A 21513-nucleotide genomic window follows, 5' to 3' on the forward strand; every position below is an offset into this window, starting at 1 on the left:
TAAATAATAACCATTAAGTATCAATTATTGCTTTTATCATTTAAAACACAGTGACATGCAATGGCAAGCCATTTTAGCTTTTATTAATTCACAGGATGCATTTTTGATATCAATAATTAAATTTGTACTATTTAAAATGTGAATTATTGATATTAATATAAAATATGTCTATTTCTGATATCAGGAATTACATTTTCATTAGTACTAACTAAACGAGGGAGGATTGTAGTGGGAGAACTGGGGTGTCAGGTGTGACTGTGTGGCAATGGCAAATGGTTTACATGGCTCATGGGTCAGGTAGGAGGGCCCCTTAACAGATTTTTGCTTAGGGCCCCAGGGATGCCAGGATCGGCTCTGCATAGACTGTAAGTGAAAATTAGCTTTGGGAAGTGGACGCTTTTGCAATTAGCTTGACGAAGATTTTACACGAATAATTCCACGGATTGTAATAATAATAATAATAATAATAATAATAATAATAATAATATATGTTCAGAATTTGAATAAATCTCACAAGTATTAAAGAAAACGTCAAAGATTAAGCTCGATGTGCGCTCACGTGCTCTGCTGTACTCACGCACGCGACTTCACGTGTGCGTGTTGTGCCAATGAGCGATTCGATTTTTAGTTGCTATAGCGACGCGTTTTTTGAATTCTGACTGCATATATCAACAATTTCACTGATCGCCATCTGATGGTTGACGGACGAGGCGAATTAAGAGACTTTTACAGAGTATTTTGAAGCTGTTCGGAGGATTGCTGAGAAGAGACTTTATAAAGAAATCGGAGAATATTTTCATCACAGAGTTTTACTTTTGAAAGAGTTCATATCTTATTTTAAAATATTCAAAACTTTTATTTGATTGTTCTTTTCTGATTTTAGAAGGAGTTTCGAGTTTTATTTCATTTTTTATTTAATTTTATACTTTCTTTTTCTTTTTTTTTCTTTTTTTCTTTGGAGGAGGAGTATTTCTGGGGAGATTTGTATTCTCTTTTTTGTATTGTTTTTATTGCAGGTTGGAGGAGGATATCGATGGCTCACATTGGTGAAAGAGGAGGTGAGTCTTTAATTTTTTATTGGTATGTTTTGGTATGATGTTGTACCCGGTACAATGATTGACTAACTTAATGTGAAGAAACTTGTGCGAGATAACTAATTTGATCCCTAAATGTTCCCAGCTAAGTGATCACATGTATTCGATGCCTTGCATATGAAATAGACTTTTCTATTTGAGTAACGTTAACAAGTAACAATTATTAATTGACCACTGGCATTAAATATTGATTATTATTAAAACATTACCATTGTGATGTCTGAAATATTCCATCCTCAGGCCCAGGGATGGAAATTAACTTTTTTGTCCACCGGCCACTGTGGCTGGTGGATTTCAAAATCTACCAGCCACTCAATGTTTTTACCAGCCACTTTCTTGTTTTTAACCGACAATGTGTAACTGCATGTGAAAATGAATACTACAAGAATACTTAAGCAGTTTATTTAATCTCAAGTCTCAATGAAATACTGACATTTTCCCTTTCTCTCACCCTCGGCCTCACCCACCTAATCTGTCATTTATTTTTGTTTTGATGATAAATTGAGCCAGCCTCCAAAAGTAATTAACCTGTCCTGTGATTTTTTTTTTCTCTCACACAACACTCTCCAGACACGGATTTATGAGCTATAGTATGTTGGTTGCCTTTACATTAGAATAATATTTAATATAATCTAGATATGAAATGGAATAAATAGCATTCAATACAAAATGAATATGTCTCATATATTGAAATCAAGTTTTATGTGATAACATATTTGCTTTGTTGTGCATTAGAACCACATCAGGCATTACAAAATAATTTATTGAAGCATCCAGATACTTCACCACGTGACAGCAGCTAGGCTCCTGATTGGTTAACGCGGCGCGAATTGACGCCAAAGTTCAGATTTTTCAACTCGGGCGGCAGACACGAATTCGCGTCAAACGCGTGAATGCACAAAAGCACTCAATAAAATCATGCGCGCGGAACGCGTCAGACGCTCGAACTTGCTGCGCGAATGAGGCGTATTCGCATCTACCACGGCGCGCTCTACACCTCATTCGCGCCGCAGGAATTTTTACGCGCGTAACGCGTCTTTGCATTGACTTAACAATGAAATCACTCACGCCAGACGCTCTATTCTCGTCTGGTGTGAACGCACCATGATGTTTTCTCTGCAGACCTCTACGCCTGCGATGTAACGCCACATTTTTGTTTGAAGGTGTGCCTCCTCTAAAAGTGTCCGCCGTCCGGGTGAAACAGTATGCTATTTTTATTTACCCGCCACGGTGGCCGGTAGGTGAAGCGAGTTTACCCGCCACAACACAAAATCACCCGCATTTGGCTGGTGGCGGGTGCTAATTTCCATCCCTGCTCAGGCCGCTCCAGATCCAGCAGAGCCGCTTCCACTCAGACGGCTGGTCAGGAGAGACTCGGTTCTGATGATGGCGATCAGGATCCGCTGCCAGACCCAACGCAGACACTGAGCCAGGAGCTTCCTGGATATTTAGCACCTCTGTCTTCTGTGTTTTCCGTTTCTGTTTCCACAGGTAAGGCTGACAGGAAGAGGAAGAGGCAAAGCGGCAGCCAGAGGAGCCAAGATGATGGACGTCCGTCCACTTCATTTAAAAGACCTGCTAAACGCTCTCGCAGAGGTCAGAATAAGCTTTTATTAAAAAAAGTTACGTCTCTGTTAATAATTAAATGATTTGTCATTGAAAATAGAAAGTTGAAAATAATAAAGTAATAATTTGATGTGACTGGTGACATTAATTACTGATAAAAAAACATTTTTTGATGTCTGAAATATTCCATCCTCAGGCCGCTCCAGATCCAGCAGAGCCGCTTCCACTCAGACGGCTGGTCAGGAGAGACTCGGTTCTGATGATGGCGATCAGGATCCGCTGCCAGACCCAACGCAGACACTGAGCCAGGAGCTTCCTGGATATTTAGCACCTCTGTCTTCTGTGTTTTCTGTTTCCACAGGTAAGGCTGACAGGAAGAGGAAGAGGCAAAGCGGCTGCCAGAGGAGCCAAGATGATGGACGTCCATCCACTTCGTTTAAAAGACCTGCTAAACGCTCTCGCAAAGGTCAGAATAAGCTTTTCATTTAAAAGTTATGGCTCAATTATTAAATGATTTTTCATTAGATACATGTGTTCTCTTAAGGACATTTCTTGTGATCATATGTGTTACAGAAGCATATGCGAAGGGCCCATTGCTGGGACGAGGCGGATTCGGCTCTGTGTATGCTGGGATCCGCAGGTCTGACAGACTGCCAGTAAGACATTTTCTTCCCTCCTTTGTTCAGACAACCTTTAGAAATGTTGATATCAGTAAATGTCATCTGTCACAATTAGGCAGGTGTGATTTACTGTGGTTTATCCGTCTACAGGTTGCCATCAAGTACGTCTCTAAAGACAGGACCCAAGAGAGGCTGAAAGTTGTAAGTTCCAGTGTGAATCTGTTGTTTCATCCGTTTCGTTCAGCCCTGGATATAACGGAGCCTTTGTCCCTGCAGGAAGGTCAGGGTCTGCTGCCGCTGGAGGTGGCATTGATGACCCGGGTCAATTCAGCTCCTGCCTGCCCCAACGTCCTGCAGCTTGTGGAGTGGTTTGACCGTCGCAGTCGCTACAGCATGATCCTGGAACGGCCAGTTCCCTGCCAAGATCTGCAGAGTTTCTGCGAGGAGAACGGCTGTGTGGATGAGAGCTTGGCCAAGAAAGTGCTGGTTCAGCTGATCACCGCTCTGAAACACTGCGAGAGCCGCGGAGTCCTGCACCGGGACGTCAAGCCAGAGAACCTGCTGATTGCCACAGCGTCCCATGACATCAAGCTGCTGGACTTTGGTTGTGGAGACCTGCTAAAGGACTCGGCCTACACATACTATGCAGGTTAGTTTTGCGTTACAGCAGGAAACGTTCTGTGGATGTTTACTGAACTTTTGAAGATCAAACAAAGAGAATTTGTTTGGACTGGAACCTTTTCAGTGTATGTTTCTGGTCTTCTTGGGTCTCTCAGGTAGTCGTGAATACGCTCCTCCTGAGTGGTTTGATCAGCACTCCTATCATGCAGGACCGGCTACTGTTTGGTCAGTGGGGGTGACGCTCTACAACATCCTGTGCTTTCCCTTCAGAGCCGCACGGAGGGTCTCCTTCAAAAGCCGACTGCTCTTCCCTAGAGAACTGTCTATAGGCAAGAGATAGCAAACATTCAGAAGCAGAAACCCAGGATAAGTTTGTTCTTTTGTGTTCCTGAAGACTGTGTTGTGTGTAACAGAGTGCCGTCATTTGATTAGCTGGTGTCTCAGTGACGCGGCAGGAGATCGTCCCAGTTTAGACGACATTGAGCGCCATCCTTGGTTGCACTGAACAGGTGGCCAGTGACATTACACTTATCTGAATCACAGCAGACATGGCTTGGATTGTATTGTTAGGATTAGTGTAGATAAACAGTTATGATCATTTGTATAGGGTGAGCTGGAGAGACACAGGAACTGCAGAGATCTTCCTGATCACCTACAGAAAGAGAAGTGGACCGTGAACTACAGTTTACATCCTCTGCTCCGTTCTGTGTGGATGCGGGAGGAGCTGAACACACAGCGGCAGCTGAAACCGGAGCCCGGGTTTCACAAAATGTGAATCTTGTCCAGTCTCTTGCAAGTTGCAACCAAACTCCCTCATACACTAAGGTGTAACCTACAATTTACAATAATTGTCATCAAAACTTTATCCATAGTTTACATCAGAACATCCCTCCAGAGTACACTGTTATATTGACAACATGACTAAGCAATTTGACTGTCTTATCCGTACACAATGACACAAGGACTTGTCACTCTGATGGCACTGACATGTTCATTGACACAGATATTTACCTTTGAGAGATGAACTAAGGATTTTGAGCAAGAGACTGGCTTTTGCAGGTAATCCATGGTATTTTGCTATTTGTACGAATTGTTTTGAGAATTGCACTTACTGTTTTGCAAATTTCGAGGATGATTCGAGAAATGTACCAAAGATCCTCAATTATGTTTGTAAGAATAAAATGACAGGCTTTTGAGTCTTTGACATTGTGTAAGTATACTAGCCTTCTCATAAGGTTTTTATAAACACGTTATTATTATTTTTTACTTACAACAAATGTACCTATTAACTTTGAATGTATATAGCAAGCATCTCACAATCATTAAGTGTAAAGTGAGATAAGAAAGACAATAATTACCATATAAATATATAGGAATTTAGTAGGCCATAATGTTTTAATGCTTAATGTTATCCTGTCAATCATTTTGACTCGCTTAACACTTTTTCCCTCATATTTTGTGTTTAATGCACTAAAGCATAATGCATATTGTTGCCTTACTAATAAACAAATTATATGGCCTGTAAAGGAAACAGAGAGAGCACAATGCAGCACATTCATTTAAATTGATAACGAGTCTCTTTAATAAAAAAGATTCACAACATTTATTGTTTGGATTTTGTAATAAAATTCGGTAAATATGGTTAAAACAATTAAACTTAAAGTAGTATAAACCACAAGAATGTGTTTTTATTGTTTATTTGTATTTTTGTTTTGTTCGGTTTATGGCCTATTTTTGTTTTATTGGGGTAGGGATCATAGAGAATTGACAAGACAATATAGGGTAGAATAGTGGGGATGTGATCGGGAAAATACCCTACAAGGCGGGAAACAATCAAACAAACCCCTCACTGTAGAAGACCAGCAACTGATTTGTCACCTTTCTCTACATTTAGACTCAACAAAGTAGTAACAAACACAAATATTGTTTACATTTAGAATCTTAATGATTTTCTTTATTTACACTGCCTAGAGAGTACTTCAAGATGAGAAGAATCTGTCTCAGTAAAAATGACTGGGTGGACATAAAATGGAATGGAGGACAAATGAACCATTCCAAACAACGAGACTGGCACAGCTGTGGAGTGTTTGTACACACACAATTGTTATTGTTTAATCAGCTCGTAGTAAAGAAATTTTAATTGGTAATTATGAGTAAATTGTTCTCACTTTAGATTAGGTCACAAAACATTGGAAAATCGAATTGGAATTGAGTGATAAACTAATTGATTACTGAGCAATTTGATAAGGTTATTATTATCTTTTAACAGATCGAATGTCACTGCTGCAAGAGGTGGTTCCATGTGGCATGCCTTTCTATGTCACGAAAAGGAGTTCAAGAGAGTTCAAAAGGTTGACTGGGAGTGCTGCACATGCAAATAATTGTGGATTGGTAATTGGTATTTGTACAGTTCCCTACAATTACCAAAAATGAGTCAAAGGCGTTTATTTGGTTGGCAGCCGACAGAAAAAAAAAAAGAAGAAAAAAAAATAAACATGTTTGATATATTAAGATATTTTGTATCATATTTTTTTTTATTGAGCTTTAAAGTATGTCATATTTTGTGTATGACCCCATACAGTAGTGAAATACATAGCAATATTTACACATGATTTAACAGTTTATTGTCATATATATCAAAAATCTAAAAGGTGTGCATCATATTTGACACCTATGAACACTTTACAGTTGGTTTATTACTGTAAGTCATTGTCTTCAAATGCTATTGAGCTTTAAATGATGTCATATTTTGTGTATGACCCCATACAGTAGTGAAATACATAGCAATATTTACACGTGATTTAACAGTTTATTGTCATAAATATAAAAAATATAAAAGATGTGCATCATACCTGAGACCTAGATGAACAATTTACAGTTGGTTTTATGACTGTAAGTCATTGTCTTCAAATGCAAAAGTTAGAGACGTTTATACCAATGTCGCATGTAACTTTAGAGACGGTCCCTAAATACGCGAATATGAACGTCAAACCAACTTCATGAAAAATATCCACTTTTTCCCTGTTGAGAGAGACATCTTTACAACAAGTATCCGTATGAGGTGTACAAGTGGGTGGCCACTCGTCCAATTTATCCTCCCTTTAGCTTTTTTGCTCGCATTTTGGACAGAAGCAATGACTGGGTTCCATAGACTGTGAGTGAAAATTAGCTTTGGGAAGTGGACGCTTTTGCAATTAGCTTGACGAAGATTTTACACGAATAATTCCACGGATTGTAATAATAATAATAATAATAATATATGTTCAGAATTTGAATAAATCTCACAAGTATTAAAGAAAACGTCAAAGATTAAGCTCGATGTGCGCTCACGTGCTCTGCTGTACTCACGCACGCGACTTCACGTGCGTGTTGTGCCAATGAGCGATTCGATTTTAGTTGCTATAGCGACGCGTTTTTTGAATTCTGACTGCATATATCAACAATTTCACTGATCGCCATCTGATGGTTGACGGACGAGGCGAATTAAGAGACTTTTACAGAGTATTTTGAAGCTGTTCGGAGGATTGCTGAGAGGAGACTTTAGAAAGAGATCGGAGAATATTTTCATCACACAGTTTTACTTTTGAAAGAGTTCATATCTTATTTTAAAATATTCAAAACTTTTATTTGATTGTTCTTTTCTGATTTTAGAAGGAGTTTCGAGTTTTATTTCATTTTTTATTTAATTTTATACTTTCTTTTTATTTTTTTATTTTTTTATTTGGAGGAGGAGTATTTCTGGGGAGATTTGTATTCTCTTTTTTGTATTGTTTTTATTGCAGGTTGGAGGAGGATATCGATGGCTCACATTGGTGAAAGAGGAGGTGAGTCTTTAATTTTTTATTGGTATGTTTTGGTATGATGTTGTACCCGGTACAATGATTGACTAACTTAATGTGAAGAAACTTGTGCGAGATAACTAATTTGATCCCTAAATGTTCCCAGCTAAGTGATCACATGTATTCGATGCCTTGCATATGAAATAAACTTTTCTATTTGAGTAACGTGAACTAGTAACAATTATTAATTGACCACTGGCATTAAATATTGATTATTATTAAAACATTACCATGTGATGTCTGAAATATTCCATCCTCAGGCCGCTCCAGATCCAGCAGAGCCGCTTCCACTCAGACGGCTGGTCAGGAGAGACTCGGTTCTGATGATGGCGATCAGGATCCGCTGCCAGACCCGACGCAGACACTGAGCCAGGAGCTTCCTGGATATTTAGCACCTCTGTCTTCTGTGTTTTCTGTTTCTGTTTCCACAGGTAAGGCTGACAGGAAGAGGAAGAGGCAAAGCGGCAGCCAGAGGAGCCAAGATGATGGACGTCCGTCCACTTCATTTAAAAGACCTGCTAAACGCTCTCGCAGAGGTCAGAATAAGCTTTTATTAAAAAAAGTTACGTCTCTGTTAATAATTAAATGATTTGTCATTGAAAATAAAAAGTTGAAAATAATAAAGTAATAATTTGATGTGACTGGTGACATTAATTACTGATAAAAAAACATTTTTTGATGTCTGAAATATTCCATCCTCAGGCCGCTCCAGATCCAGCAGAGCCGCTTCCACTCAGACGGCTGGTCAGGAGAGACTCGGTTCTGATGATGGCGATCAGGATCCGCTGCCAGACCCGACGCAGACATTGAGCCGGGAGCTTCCTGGATATTTAGCACCTCTGTCTTCTGTGTTTTCTGTTTCCACAGGTAAGGCTGACAGGAAGAGGAAGAGGCAAAGCGGCAGCCAGAGGAGCCAAGATGATGGACGTCCATCCACTTCGTTTAAAAGACCTGCTAAACGTTCTCGCAAAGGTCAGAATAAGCTTTTCATTTAAAAGTTATGGCTCAATTATTAAATGATTTTTCATTAGATACATGTGTTCTCTTAAGGACATTTCTTGTGATCATATGTGTTACAGAAGCATATGCGAAGGGCCCATTGCTGGGACGAGGCGGATTCGGCTCTGTGTATGCTGGGATCCGCAGGTCTGACAGACTGCCAGTAAGACATTTTCTTCCCTCCTTTGTTCAGACAGCCTTTAGAAATGTTGATATCAGTAAATGTCATCTGTCACAATTAGGCAGGTGTGATTTACTGTGGTTTATCCGTCTACAGGTTGCCATCAAGTACGTCTCTAAAGACAGGACCCAAGAGAGGCTGAAAGTTGTAAGTTCCAGTGTGAATCTGTTGTTTCATCCGTTTCGTTCAGCCCTGGATATAACGGAGCCTTTGTCCCTGCAGGAAGGTCAGGGTCTGCTGCCGCTGGAGGTGGCATTGATGACCCGGGTCAATTCAGCTCCTGCCTGCCCCAACGTCCTGCAGCTTGTGGAGTGGTTTGACCGTCGCAGTCGCTACAGCATGATCCTGGAACGGCCAGTTCCCTGCCAAGATCTGCAGAGTTTCTGCGAGGAGAACGGCTGTGTGGATGAGAGCTTGGCCAAGAAAGTGCTGGTTCAGCTGATCACCGCTCTGAAACACTGCGAGAGCCGCGGAGTCCTGCACCGGGACGTCAAGCCAGAGAACCTGCTGATTGCCACAGCGTCCCATGACATCAAGCTGCTGGACTTTGGTTGTGGAGACCTGCTAAAGGACTCGGCCTACACATACTATGCAGGTTAGTTTTGCGTTACAGCAGGAAACGTTCTGTGGATGTTTACTGAACTTTTGAAGATCAAACAAAGAGAATTTGTTTGGACTGGAACCTTTTCAGTGTATGTTTCTGGTCTTCTTGGGTCTCTCAGGTAGTCGTGAATACGCTCCTCCTGAGTGGTTTGATCAGCACTCCTATCATGCAGGACCGGCTACTGTTTGGTCAGTGGGGGTGACGCTCTACAACATCCTGTGCTTTCCCTTCAGAGCCGCACGGAGGGTCTCCTTCAAAAGCCGACTGCTCTTCCCTAGAGAACTGTCTATAGGCAAGAGATAGCAAACATTCAGAAGTAGAAACCCAGGATAAGTTTGTTCTTTTGTGTTCCTGAAGACTGTGTTGTGTGTAACAGAGTGCCGTCATTTGATTAGCTGGTGTCTCAGTGACGCGGCAGGAGATCGTCCCAGTTTAGACGACATTGAGCGCCATCCTTGGTTGCACTGAACAGGTGGCCAGTGACATTACACTTATCTGAATCACAGCAGACATGGCTTGGATTGTATTGTTAGGATTAGTGTAGATAAACAGTTATGATCATTTGTATAGGGTGAGCTGGAGAGACACAGGAACTGCAGAGATCTTCCTGATCACCTACAGAAAGAGAAGTGGACCATGAACTACAGTTTACATCCTCTGCTCCGTTCTGTGTGGATGCTGGAGGAGCTGAACACACAGCGGCAGCAGAAACCGGAGCCCGGGTTTCACAAAATGTGAATCTTGTCCAGTCTCTTGCAATCATACACTAAGGTGTAACCTACAATTTACAATAATTGTCATCAAAACTTTATCCATAGTTTACATCAGAACATCCCTCCAGAGTACACTGTTATATTGACAACATGACTAAGCAATTTGACTGTCTTATCCGTACACAATGACACAAGGACTTGTCACTCTGATGGCGCTGACATGTTCATTGACACAGATATTTACCTTTGAGAGATGAACTAAGGATTTTGAGCAAGAGACTGGCTTTTGCAGGTAATCCATGGTATTTTGCTATTTGTACGAATTGTTTTGAGAATTGCACTTACTGTTTTGCAAATTTCGAGGATGATTCGAGAAATGTACCAAAGCGACTGAGAAAAACTGCATGATGTGCCCTCGTCTATCACAAGATCTTTAGTAAACTAAATATGAAATATCACATAATGAGATTTTGGACCAAAATGTTTGTCAGTGCTCTTCGGTATCATCTTGAAAATGTAAATATTTTCTACATTATTTAAAAATATATATATTTTCTATCCCTCCTGTTAGTGTTCCAAAGACTTGAAATAGATATTGTAAATCTCTGGATCCTCAATTATGTTTGTAAGAATAAAATGACAGGCTTTTGAGTCTTTGACATTGTGTAAGTATACTAGCCTTCTCATAAGGTTTTTATAAACACGTTATTATTATTTTTTACTTACAACAAATGTACCTATTAACTTTGAATGTATATAGCAAGCATCTCACAATCATTAAGTGTAAAGTGAGATAAGAAAGACAATAATTACCATATAAATATATAGGAATTTAGTAGGCCATAATGTTTTAATGCTTAATGTTATCCTGTCAATCATTTTGACTCGCTTAACACTTTTTCCCTCATATTTTGTGTTTAATGCACTAAAGCATAATGCATATTGTTGCCTTACTAATAAACAAATTATATGGCCTGTAAAGGAAACAGAGAGAGCACAATGCAGCACATTCATTTAAATTGATAACGAGTCTCTTTAATAAAAAAGATTCACAACATTTATTGTTTGGATTTTGTAATAAAATTTGGTAAATATGGTTAAAAGAATTAAACTTAAAGTAGTATAAACCACAAGAATGTGTTTTTATTGTTTATTTGTATTTTTGTTTTGTTCGGTTTATGGCCTATTTTTGTTTTATTGGGGTAGGGATCATAGAGAATTGACAAGACAATATAGGGTAGAATAGTGGGGATGTGATCGGGAAAATACCCTACAAGGCGGGAAACAATCAAACAAACCCCTCACTGTAGAAGACCAGCAACTGATTTGTCACCTTTCTCTACATTTAGACTCAACAAAGTAGTAACAAACACAAATATTGTTTACATTTAGAATCTTAATGATTTTCTTTATTTACACTGCCTAGAGAGTACTTCAAGATGAGAAGAATCTGTCTCAGTAAAAATGACTGGGTGGACATAAAATGGAATGGAGGACAAATGAACCATTCCAAACAACGAGACTGGCACAGCTGTGGAGTGTTTGTACACACACAATTGTTATTGTTTAATCAGCTCGTAGTAAAGAAATTTTAATTGGTAATTATGAGTAAATTGTTCTCACTTTAGATTAGGTCACAAAACATTGGAAAATTGAATTGGAATTGAGTGATAAACTAATTGATTACTGAGCAATTTGATAAGGTTATTATTATCTTTTAACAGATCGAATGTCACTGCTGCAAGAGGTGGTTCCATGTGGCATGCCTTTCTATGTCACGAAAAGGAGTTCAAGAGAGTTCAAAAGGTTGACTGGGAGTGCTGCATATGCAAATAATTGTGGATTGGTAATTGGTATTTGTACAGTTCCCTACAATTACCAAAAATGAGTCAAAGGCATTTATTTGGTTGGCAGCCGACAGAAAAAAAAAGAAGAAAAACAAATAAACATGTTTGATATATTAAGATATTTTGTATCATTTTTTTTTTATTGAGCTTTAAAGTATGTCATATTTTGTGTATGACCCCATACAGCAGTGAAATACATAGCAATATTTACACATGATTTAACAGTTTATTGTCATATATATCAAAAATCTAAAAGGTGTGCATCATATTTGACACCTATGAACACTTTACAGTTGGTTTATTACTGTAAGTCATTGTCTTCAAATGCTATTGAGCTTTAAATGATGTCATATTTTGTGTATGACCCCATACAGTAGTGAAATACATAGCAATATTTACACGTGATTTAACAGTTTATTGTCATAAATATAAAAAATATAAAAGATGTGCATCATACCTGAGACCTAGATGAACAATTTACAGTTGGTTTTATGACTGTAAGTCATTGTCTTCAAATGCAAAAGTTAGAGACGTTTATACCAATGTCGCATGTAACTTTAGAGACGGTCCCTAAATACGCGAATATCGAACGTCAAACCAACTTCATGAAAAATATCCACTTTTTCCCTGTTGAGAGAGACATCTTTATAACAAGTATCCGTATGAGGTGTATAAGTGGGTGGCCACTCGTCCAATTTATCCTCCCTTTAGCTTTTTTGCTCGCATTTTGGACAGAAGCAATGACTGGGTTCCATAGACTGTGAGTGAAAATTAGCTTTGGGAAGTGGACGCTTTTGCAATTAGCTTGACGAAGATTTTACACGAATAATTCCACGGATTGTAATAATAATAATAATAATAATAATAATAATATATGTTCAGAATTTGAATAAATCTCACAAGTATTAAAGAAAACGTCAAAGATTAAGCTCGATGTGCGCTCACGTGCTCTGCTGTACTCACGCACGCGACTTCACGTGTGCGTGTTGTGCCAATGAGCGATTCGATTTTAGTTGCTATAGCGACGCGTTTTTTGAATTCTGACTGCATATATCAACAATTTCACTGATCGCCATCTGATGGTTGACGGACGAGGCGAATTAAGAGACTTTTACAGAGTATTTTGAAGCTGTTCGGAGGATTGCTGAGAGGAGACTTTAGAAAGAGATCGGAGAATATTTTCATCACAGAGTTTTACTTTTGAAAGAGTTCATATCTTATTTTAAAATATTCAAAACTTTTATTTGATTGTTCTTTTCTGATTTTAGAAGGAGTTTCGAGTTTTATTTCATTTTTTATTTAATTTTATACTTTCTTTTTCTTTTTTTATTTGGAGGAGGAGTATTTCTGGGGAGATTTGTATTCTCTTTTTTGTATTGTTTTTATTGCAGGTTGGAGGAGGATATCGATGGCTCACATTGGTGAAAGAGGAGGTGAGTCTTTAATTTTTTATTGGTATGTTTTGGTATGATGTTGTACCCGGTACAATGATTGACTAACTTAATGTGAAGAAACTTGTGCGAGATAACTAATTTGATCCCTAAATGTTCCCAGCTAAGTGATCACATGTATTCGATGCCTTGCATATGAAATAAACTTTTCTATTTGAGTAACGTTAACTAGTAACAATTATTAATTGACCACTGGCATTAAATATTGATTATTATTAAAACATTACCATGTGATGTCTGAAATATTCCATCCTCAGGCCGCTCCAGATCCAGCAGAGCCGCTTCCACTCAGACGGCTGGTCAGGAGAGACTCGGTTCTGATGATGGCGATCAGGATCCGCTGCCAGACCCGACGCAGACACTGAGCCAGGAGCTTCCTGGATATTTAGCACCTCTGTCTTCTGTGTTTTCTGTTTCTGTTTCCACAGGTAAGGCTGACAGGAAGAGGAAGAGGCAAAGCGGCAGCCAGAGGAGCCAAGATGATGGACGTCCGTCCACTTCATTTAAAAGACCTGCTAAACGCTCTCGCAGAGGTCAGAATAAGCTTTTATTAAAAAAAGTTACGTCTCTGTTAATAATTAAATGATTTGTCATTGAAAATAAAAAGTTGAAAATAATAAAGTAATAATTTGATGTGACTGGTGACATTAATTACTGATAAAAAAACATTTTTTGATGTCTGAAATATTCCATCCTCAGGCCGCTCCAGATCCAGCAGAGCCGCTTCCACTCAGACGGCTGGTCAGGAGAGACTCGGTTCTGATGATGGCGATCAGGATCCGCTGCCAGACCCGACGCAGACATTGAGCCGGGAGCTTCCTGGATATTTAGCACCTCTGTCTTCTGTGTTTTCTGTTTCCACAGGTAAGGCTGACAGGAAGAGGAAGAGGCAAAGCGGCAGCCAGAGGAGCCAAGATGATGGACGTCCGTCCACTTCGTTTAAAAGACCTGCTAAACGTTCTCGCAAAGGTCAGAATAAGCTTTTCATTTAAAAGTTATGGCTCAATTATTAAATGATTTTTCATTAGATACATGTGTTCTCTTAAGGACATTTCTTGTGATCAAATGTGTTACAGAAGCATATGCGAAGGGCCCATTGCTGGGACGAGGCGGATTCGGCTCTGTGTATGCTGGGATCCGCAGGTCTGACAGACTGCCAGTAAGACATTTTCTTCCCTCCTTTGTTCAGACAGCCTTTAGAAATGTTGATATCAGTAAATGTCATCTGTCACAATTAGGCAGGTGTGATTTACTGTGGTTTATTCGTCTACAGGTTGCCATCAAGTACGTCTCTAAAGACAGGACCCAAGAGAGGCTGAAAGTTGTAAGTTCCAGTGTGAATCTGTTGTTTCATCCGTTTCGTTCAGCCCTGGATATAACGGAGCCTTTGTCCCTGCAGGAAGGTCAGGGTCTGCTGCCGCTGGAGGTGGCATTGATGACCCGGGTCAATTCAGCTCCTGCCTGCCCCAACGTCCTGCAGCTTGTGGAGTGGTTTGACCGTCGCAGTCGCTACAGCATGATCCTGGAACGGCCAGTTCCCTGCCAAGATCTGCAGAGTTTCTGCGAGGAGAACGGCTGTGTGGATGAGAGCTTGGCCAAGAAAGTGCTGGTTCAGCTGATCACCGCTCTGAAACACTGCGAGAGCCGCGGAGTCCTGCACCGGGACGTCAAGCCAGAGAACCTGCTGATTGCCACAGCGTCCCATGACATCAAGCTGCTGGACTTTGGTTGTGGAGACCTGCTAAAGGACTCGGCCTACACATACTATGCAGGTTAGTTTTGCGTTACAGCAGGAAACGTTCTGTGGATGTTTACTGAACTTTTGAAGATCAAACAAAGAGAATTTGTTTGGACTGGAACCTTTTCAGTGTATGTTTCTGGTCTTCTTGGGTCTCTCAGGTAGTCGTGAATACGCTCCTCCTGAGTGGTTTGATCAGCACTCCTATCATGCAGGACCGGCTACTGTTTGGTCAGTGGGGGTGACGCTCTACAACATCCTGTGCTTTCCTTCAGAGCCGCACGGAGGGTCTCCTTCAAAAGCCGACTGCTCTTCCCTAGAGAACTGTCTATAGGCAAGAGATAGCAAACATTCAGAAGTAGAAACCCAGGATAAGTTTGTTCTTTTGTGTTCCTGAAGACTGTGTTGTGTGTAACAGAGTGCCGTCAGTTGATTAGCTGGTGTCTCAGTGACGCGGCAGGAGATCGTCCCAGTTTAGACGACATTGAGCGCCATCCTTGGTTGCACTGAACAGGTGGCCAGTGACATTACACTTATCTGAATCACAGCAGACATGGCTTGGATTGTATTATTAGGATTAGTGTAGATAAACAGTTATGATCATTTGTATAGGGTGAGCTGGAGAGACACAGGAACTGCAGAGATCTTCCTGATCACCTACAGAAAGAGAAGTGGACCATGAACTACAGTTTACATCCTCTGCTCCGTTCTGTGTGGATGCGGGAGGAGCTGAACACACAGCGGCAGCAGAAACCGGAGCCCGGGTTTCACAAAATGTGAATCTTGTCCAGTCTCTTGCAATCATACACTAAGGTGTAACCTACAATTTACAATAATTGTCATCAAAACTTTATCCATAGTTTACATCAGAACATCCCTCCAGAGTACACTGTTATATTGACAACATGACTAAGCAAGTCTTATCCGTACACAATGACACAAGGACTTGTCACTCTGATGGCGCTGACATGTTCATTGACACAGATATTTACCTTTGAGAGATGAACTAAGGATTTTGAGCAAGAGACTGGCTTTTGCAGGTAATCCATGGTATTTTGCTATTTGTACGAATTGTTTTGAGAATTGCACTTACTGTTTTGCAAATTTCGAGGATGATTCGAGAAATGTACCAAAGCGACTAAGAAAAACTGCATGATGTGCCCTCGTCTATCACAAGATCTTTATTAAACTAAATATGAAATATCACATAATGAGATTTTGGACCAAAATGTTTGTCAGTGCTCTTCGGTATCATCTTGAAAATGTAAATATTTTATACATTATTTAAAAATATACATATTTTCTATCCCTCCTGTTAGTGTTCCAAAGACTTGAAATAGATATTGTAAATCTCTGGATCCTCAATTATGTTTGTAAGAATAAAATGACAGGCTTTTGAGTCTTTGACATTGTGTAAGTATACTAGCCTTCTCATAAGGTTTTTATAAACACGTTATTATTATTTTTTACTTACAACAAATGTACCTATTAACTTTGAATGTATATAGCAAGCATCTCACAATCATTAAGTGTAAAGTGAGATAAGAAAGACAATAATTACCATATAAATATATAGGAATTTAGTAGGCCATAATGTTTTAATGCTTAATGTTATCCTGTCAATCATTTTGACTCGCTTAACACTTTTTCCCTCATATTTTGTGTTTAATGCACTAAAGCAAAGTGCATATTGTTGCCTTACTAATAAACAAATTATATGGCCTGTAAAGGAAACAGAGAGAGCACAATGCAGCACATTCATTTAAATTGATAACGAGTCTCTTTAATAAAAAAGATTCACAACATTTATTGTTTGGATTTTGTAATAAAATTTGGTAAATATGGTTAAATCAATTAAACTTAAAGTAGTATAAACCACAAGAATGTGTTTTTATTGTTTATTTGTATTTTTGTTTTGTTCGGTTTATGGCCTATTTTTGTTTTATTGGGGTAGGGATCATGGAGAATTGACAAGACAATATAGGGTAGAATAGTGGGGATGTGATCGGGAAAATACCCTACAAGGCGGGAAACAATCAAACAAACCCCTCACTGTAGAAGACCAGCAACTGATTTGTCACCTTTCTCTACATTTAGACTCAACAAAGTAGTAACAAACACAAATATTGTTTACATTTAGAATCTTAATGATTTTCTTTATTTACACTGCCTAGAGAGTACTTCAAGATGAGAAGAATCTGTCTCAGTAAAAATGACTGGGTGGACATAAAATGGAATGGAGGACAAATGAACCATTCCAAACAACGAGACTGGCACAGCTGTGGAGTGTTTGTACACACACAATTGTTATTGTTTAATCAGCTCGTAGTAAAGAAATTTTAATTGGTAATTATGAGTAAATTGTTCTCACTTTAGATTAGGTCACAAAACATTGGAAAATTGAATTGGAATTGAGTGATAAACTAATTGATTACTGAGCAATTTGATAAGGTTATTATTATCTTTTAACAGATCGAATGTCACTGCTGCAAGAGGTGGTTCCATGTGGCATGCCTTTCTATGTCACGAAAAGGAGTTCAAGAGAGTTCAAAAGGTTGACTGGGAGTGCTGCATATGCAAATAATTGTGGATTGGTAATTGGTATTTGTACAGTTCCCTACAATTACCAAAAATGAGTCAAAGGCATTTATTTGGTTGGCAGCCGACAGAAAAAAAAAGAAGAAAAACAAATAAACATGTTTGATATATTAAGATATTTTGTATCATATTTTTTTTTATTGAGCTTTAAAGTATGTCATATTTTGTGTATGACCCCATACAGCAGTGAAATACATAGCAATATTTACACATGATTTAACAGTTTATTGTCATATATATCAAAAATCTAAAAGGTGTGCATCATATTTGACACCTATGAACACTTTACAGTTGGTTTATTACTGTAAGTCATTGTCTTCAAATGCTATTGAGCTTTAAATGATGTCATATTTTGTGTATGACCCCATACAGTAGTGAAATACATAGCAATATTTACACGTGATTTAACAGTTTATTGTCATAAATATAAAAAATATAAAAGATGTGCATCATACCTGAGACCTAGATGAACAATTTACAGTTGGTTTTATGACTGTAAGTCATTGTCTTCAAATGCAAAAGTTAGAGACGTTTATACCAATGTCGCATGTAACTTTAGAGACGGTCCCTAAATACGCGAATATCGAACGTCAAACCAACTTCATGAAAAATATCCACTTTTTCCCTGTTGAGAGAGACATCTTTATAACAAGTATCCGTATGAGGTGTACAAGTGGGTGGCCACTCGTCCAATTTATCCTCCCTTTAGCTTTTTTGCTCGCATTTTGGACAGAAGCAATGACTGGGTTCCATTAGACTGTGAGTGAAAATTAGCTTTGGGAAGTGGACGCTTTTGCAATTAGCTTGACGAAGATTTTACACGAATAATTCCACGGATTGTAATAATAATAATAATAATCATATATGTTCAGAATTTGAATAAATCTCACAAGTATTAAAGAAAACGTCAAAGATTAAGCTCGATGTGCGCTCACGTGCTCTGCTGTACTCACGCACGCGACTTCACGTGCGTGTTGTGCCAATGAGCGATTCGATTTTAGTTGCTATAGCGACGCGTTTTTTGAATTCTGACTGCATGTATCAACAATTTCACTGATCGCCATCTGATGGTTGACGGACGAGGCGAATTAAGAGACTTTTACAGAGTATTTTGAAGCTGTTCGGAGGATTGCTGAGAGGAGACTTTAGAAAGAGATCGGAGAATATTTTCATCACAGAGTTTTACTTTTGAAAGAGTTCATATCTTATTTTAAAATATTCAAAACTTTTATTTGATTGTTCTTTTCTGATTTTAGAAGGAGTTTCGAGTTTTATTTCATTTTTTATTTAATTTTATACTTTCTTTTTCTTTTTTTCTTTTTTTATTTGGAGGAGGAGTATTTCTGGGGAGATTTGTATTCTCTTTTTTGTATTGTTTTTATTGCAGGTTGGAGGAGGATATCGATGGCTCACATTGGTGAAAGAGGAGGTGAGTCTTTAATTTTTTATTGGTATGTTTTGGTATGATGTTGTACCCGGTACAATGATTGACTAACTTAATGTGAAGAAACTTGTGCGAGATAACTAATTTGATCCCTAAATGTTCCCAGCTAAGTGATCACATGTATTCGATGCCTTGCATATGAAATAAACTTTTCTATTTGAGTAACGTTAACTAGTAACAATTATTAATTGACCACTGGCATTAAATATTGATTATTATTAAAACATTACCATGTGATGTCTGAAATATTCCATCCTCAGGCCGCTCCAGATCCAGCAGAGCCGCTTCCACTCAGACGGCTGGTCAGGAGAGACTCGGTTCTGATGATGGCGATCAGGATCCGCTGCCAGACCCGACGCAGACACTGAGCCAGGAGCTTCCTGGATATTTAGCACCTCTGTCTTCTGTGTTTTCTGTTTCCACAGGTAAGGCTGACAGGAAGAGGAAGAGGCAAAGCGGCAGCCAGAGGAGCCAAGATGATGGACGTCCATCCACTTCGTTTAAAAGACCTGCTAAACGTTCTCGCAAAGGTCAGAATAAGCTTTTCATTTAAAAGTTATGGCTCAATTATTAAATGATTTTTCATTAGATACATGTGTTCTCTTAAGGACATTTCTTGTGATCATATGTGTTACAGAAGCATATGCGAAGGGCCCATTGCTGGGACGAGGCGGATTCGGCTCTGTGTATGCTGGGATCCGCAGGTCTGACAGACTGCCAGTAAGACATTTTCTTCCCTCCTTTGTTCAGACAGCCTTTAGAAATGTTGATATCAGTAAATGTCATCTGTCACAATTAGGCAGGTGTGATTTACTGTGGTTTATTCGTCTACAGGTTGCCATCAAGTACGTCTCTAAAGACAGGACCCAAGAGAGGCTGAAAGTTGTAAGTTCCAGTGTGAATCTGTTGTTTCATCCGTTTCGTTCAGCCCTGGATATAACGGAGCCTTTGTCCCTGCAGGAAGGTCAGGGTCTGCTGCCGCTGGAGGTGGCATTGATGACCCGGGTCAATTCAGCTCCTGCCTGCCCCAACGTCCTGCAGCTTGTGGAGTGGTTTGACCGTCGCAGTCGCTACAGCATGATCCTGGAACGGCCAGTTCCCTGCCAAGATCTGCAGAGTTTCTGCGAGGAGAACGGCTGTGTGGATGAGAGCTTGGCCAAGAAAGTGCTGGTTCAGCTGATCACCGCTCTGAAACACTGCGAGAGCCGCGGAGTCCTGCACCGGGACGTCAAGCCAGAGAACCTGCTGATTGCCACAGCGTCCCATGACATCAAGCTGCTGGACTTTGGTTGTGGAGACCTGCTAAAGGACTCGGCCTACACATACTATGCAGGTTAGTTTTGCGTTACAGCAGGAAACGTTCTGTGGATGTTTACTGAACTTTTGAAGATCAAACAAAGAGAATTTGTTTGGACTGGAACCTTTTCAGTGTATGTTTCTGGTCTTCTTGGGTCTCTCAGGTAGTCGTGAATACGCTCCTCCTGAGTGGTTTGATCAGCACTCCTATCATGCAGGACCGGCTACTGTTTGGTCAGTGGGGGTGACGCTCTACAACATCCTGTGCTTTCCCTTCAGAGCCGCACGGAGGGTCTCCTTCAAAAGCCGACTGCTCTTCCCTAGAGAACTGTCTATAGGCAAGAGATAGCAAACATTCAGAAGTAGAAACCCAGGATAAGTTTGTTCTTTTGTGTTCCTGAAGACTGTGTTGTGTGTAACAGAGTGCCGTCAGTTGATTAGCTGGTGTCTCAGTGACGCGGCAGGAGATCGTCCCAGTTTAGACGACATTGAGCGCCATCCTTGGTTGCACTGAACAGGTGGCCAGTGACATTACACTTATCTGAATCACAGCAGACATGGCTTGGATTGTATTGTTAGGATTAGTGTAGATAAACAGTTATGATCATTTGTATAGGGTGAGCTGGAGAGACACAGGGACTGCAGAGATCTTCCTGATCACCTACAGAAAGAGAAGTGGACCATGAACTACAGTTTACATCCTCTGCTCCGTTCTGTGTGGATGCGGGAGGAGCTGAACACACAGCGGCAGCTGAAACCGGAGCCCGGGTTTCACAAAATGTGAATCTTGTCCAGTCTCTTGCAATCATACACTAAGGTGTAACCTACAATTTACAATAATTGTCATCAAAACTTTATCCATAGTTTACATCAGAACATCCCTCCAGAGTACACTGTTATAT

At 39.7% G+C, this 21513-nt stretch overlaps 3 protein-coding genes and 1 pseudogene across 3 annotated transcripts; all 4 read left to right on the top strand.

Moving 5' to 3' along the window:
• The first annotated feature begins 281 nt into the window (after positions 1-281).
• On the top strand, positions 282-4241 carry LOC130090941 (serine/threonine-protein kinase pim-3-like). The gene is made up of 8 exons (XM_056258588.1): positions 282-297; positions 1017-1058; positions 2586-2690; positions 3022-3126; positions 3234-3316; positions 3431-3481; positions 3557-3929; positions 4057-4241. The coding sequence occupies exons 1-8, from the start codon at positions 282-284 to the stop codon at positions 4239-4241; spliced, it is 960 nt and encodes a 319-aa protein (XP_056114563.1).
• A 3459-nt stretch (positions 4242-7700) lies between these two features.
• Positions 7701-9842, top strand: LOC130090950 (serine/threonine-protein kinase pim-3-like). Its single transcript, XM_056258599.1, has 7 exons — positions 7701-7725; positions 8172-8276; positions 8608-8712; positions 8820-8902; positions 9017-9067; positions 9143-9515; positions 9643-9842. Exons 1-7 carry the CDS (start codon positions 7701-7703, stop codon positions 9825-9827), a joined length of 927 nt encoding a protein of 308 aa, XP_056114574.1. The 3' UTR covers positions 9828-9842.
• A 4773-nt stretch (positions 9843-14615) lies between these two features.
• Positions 14616-16002, top strand: LOC130090826 (serine/threonine-protein kinase pim-3-like; annotated as a pseudogene).
• Positions 16003-19275: 3273 nt separating this feature from the next.
• On the top strand, positions 19276-21248 carry LOC130090959 (serine/threonine-protein kinase pim-3-like). Its single transcript, XM_056258606.1, has 8 exons — positions 19276-19300; positions 19576-19845; positions 19953-20035; positions 20150-20200; positions 20276-20648; positions 20776-20949; positions 21034-21129; positions 21228-21248. The coding sequence occupies exons 1-7, from the start codon at positions 19276-19278 to the stop codon at positions 21123-21125; spliced, it is 1068 nt and encodes a 355-aa protein (XP_056114581.1). The 3' UTR covers positions 21126-21129; positions 21228-21248.
• The last annotated feature ends 265 nt before the right edge of the window (positions 21249-21513 follow it).

This window comes from Rhinichthys klamathensis, unplaced genomic scaffold (genome assembly GCF_029890125.1).
Source record: "Rhinichthys klamathensis goyatoka isolate OS25496 unplaced genomic scaffold, OSU_Roscu_1.1 h1tg000006l_1, whole genome shotgun sequence".
NCBI lineage: Eukaryota > Metazoa > Chordata > Actinopteri > Cypriniformes > Leuciscidae > Rhinichthys > Rhinichthys klamathensis.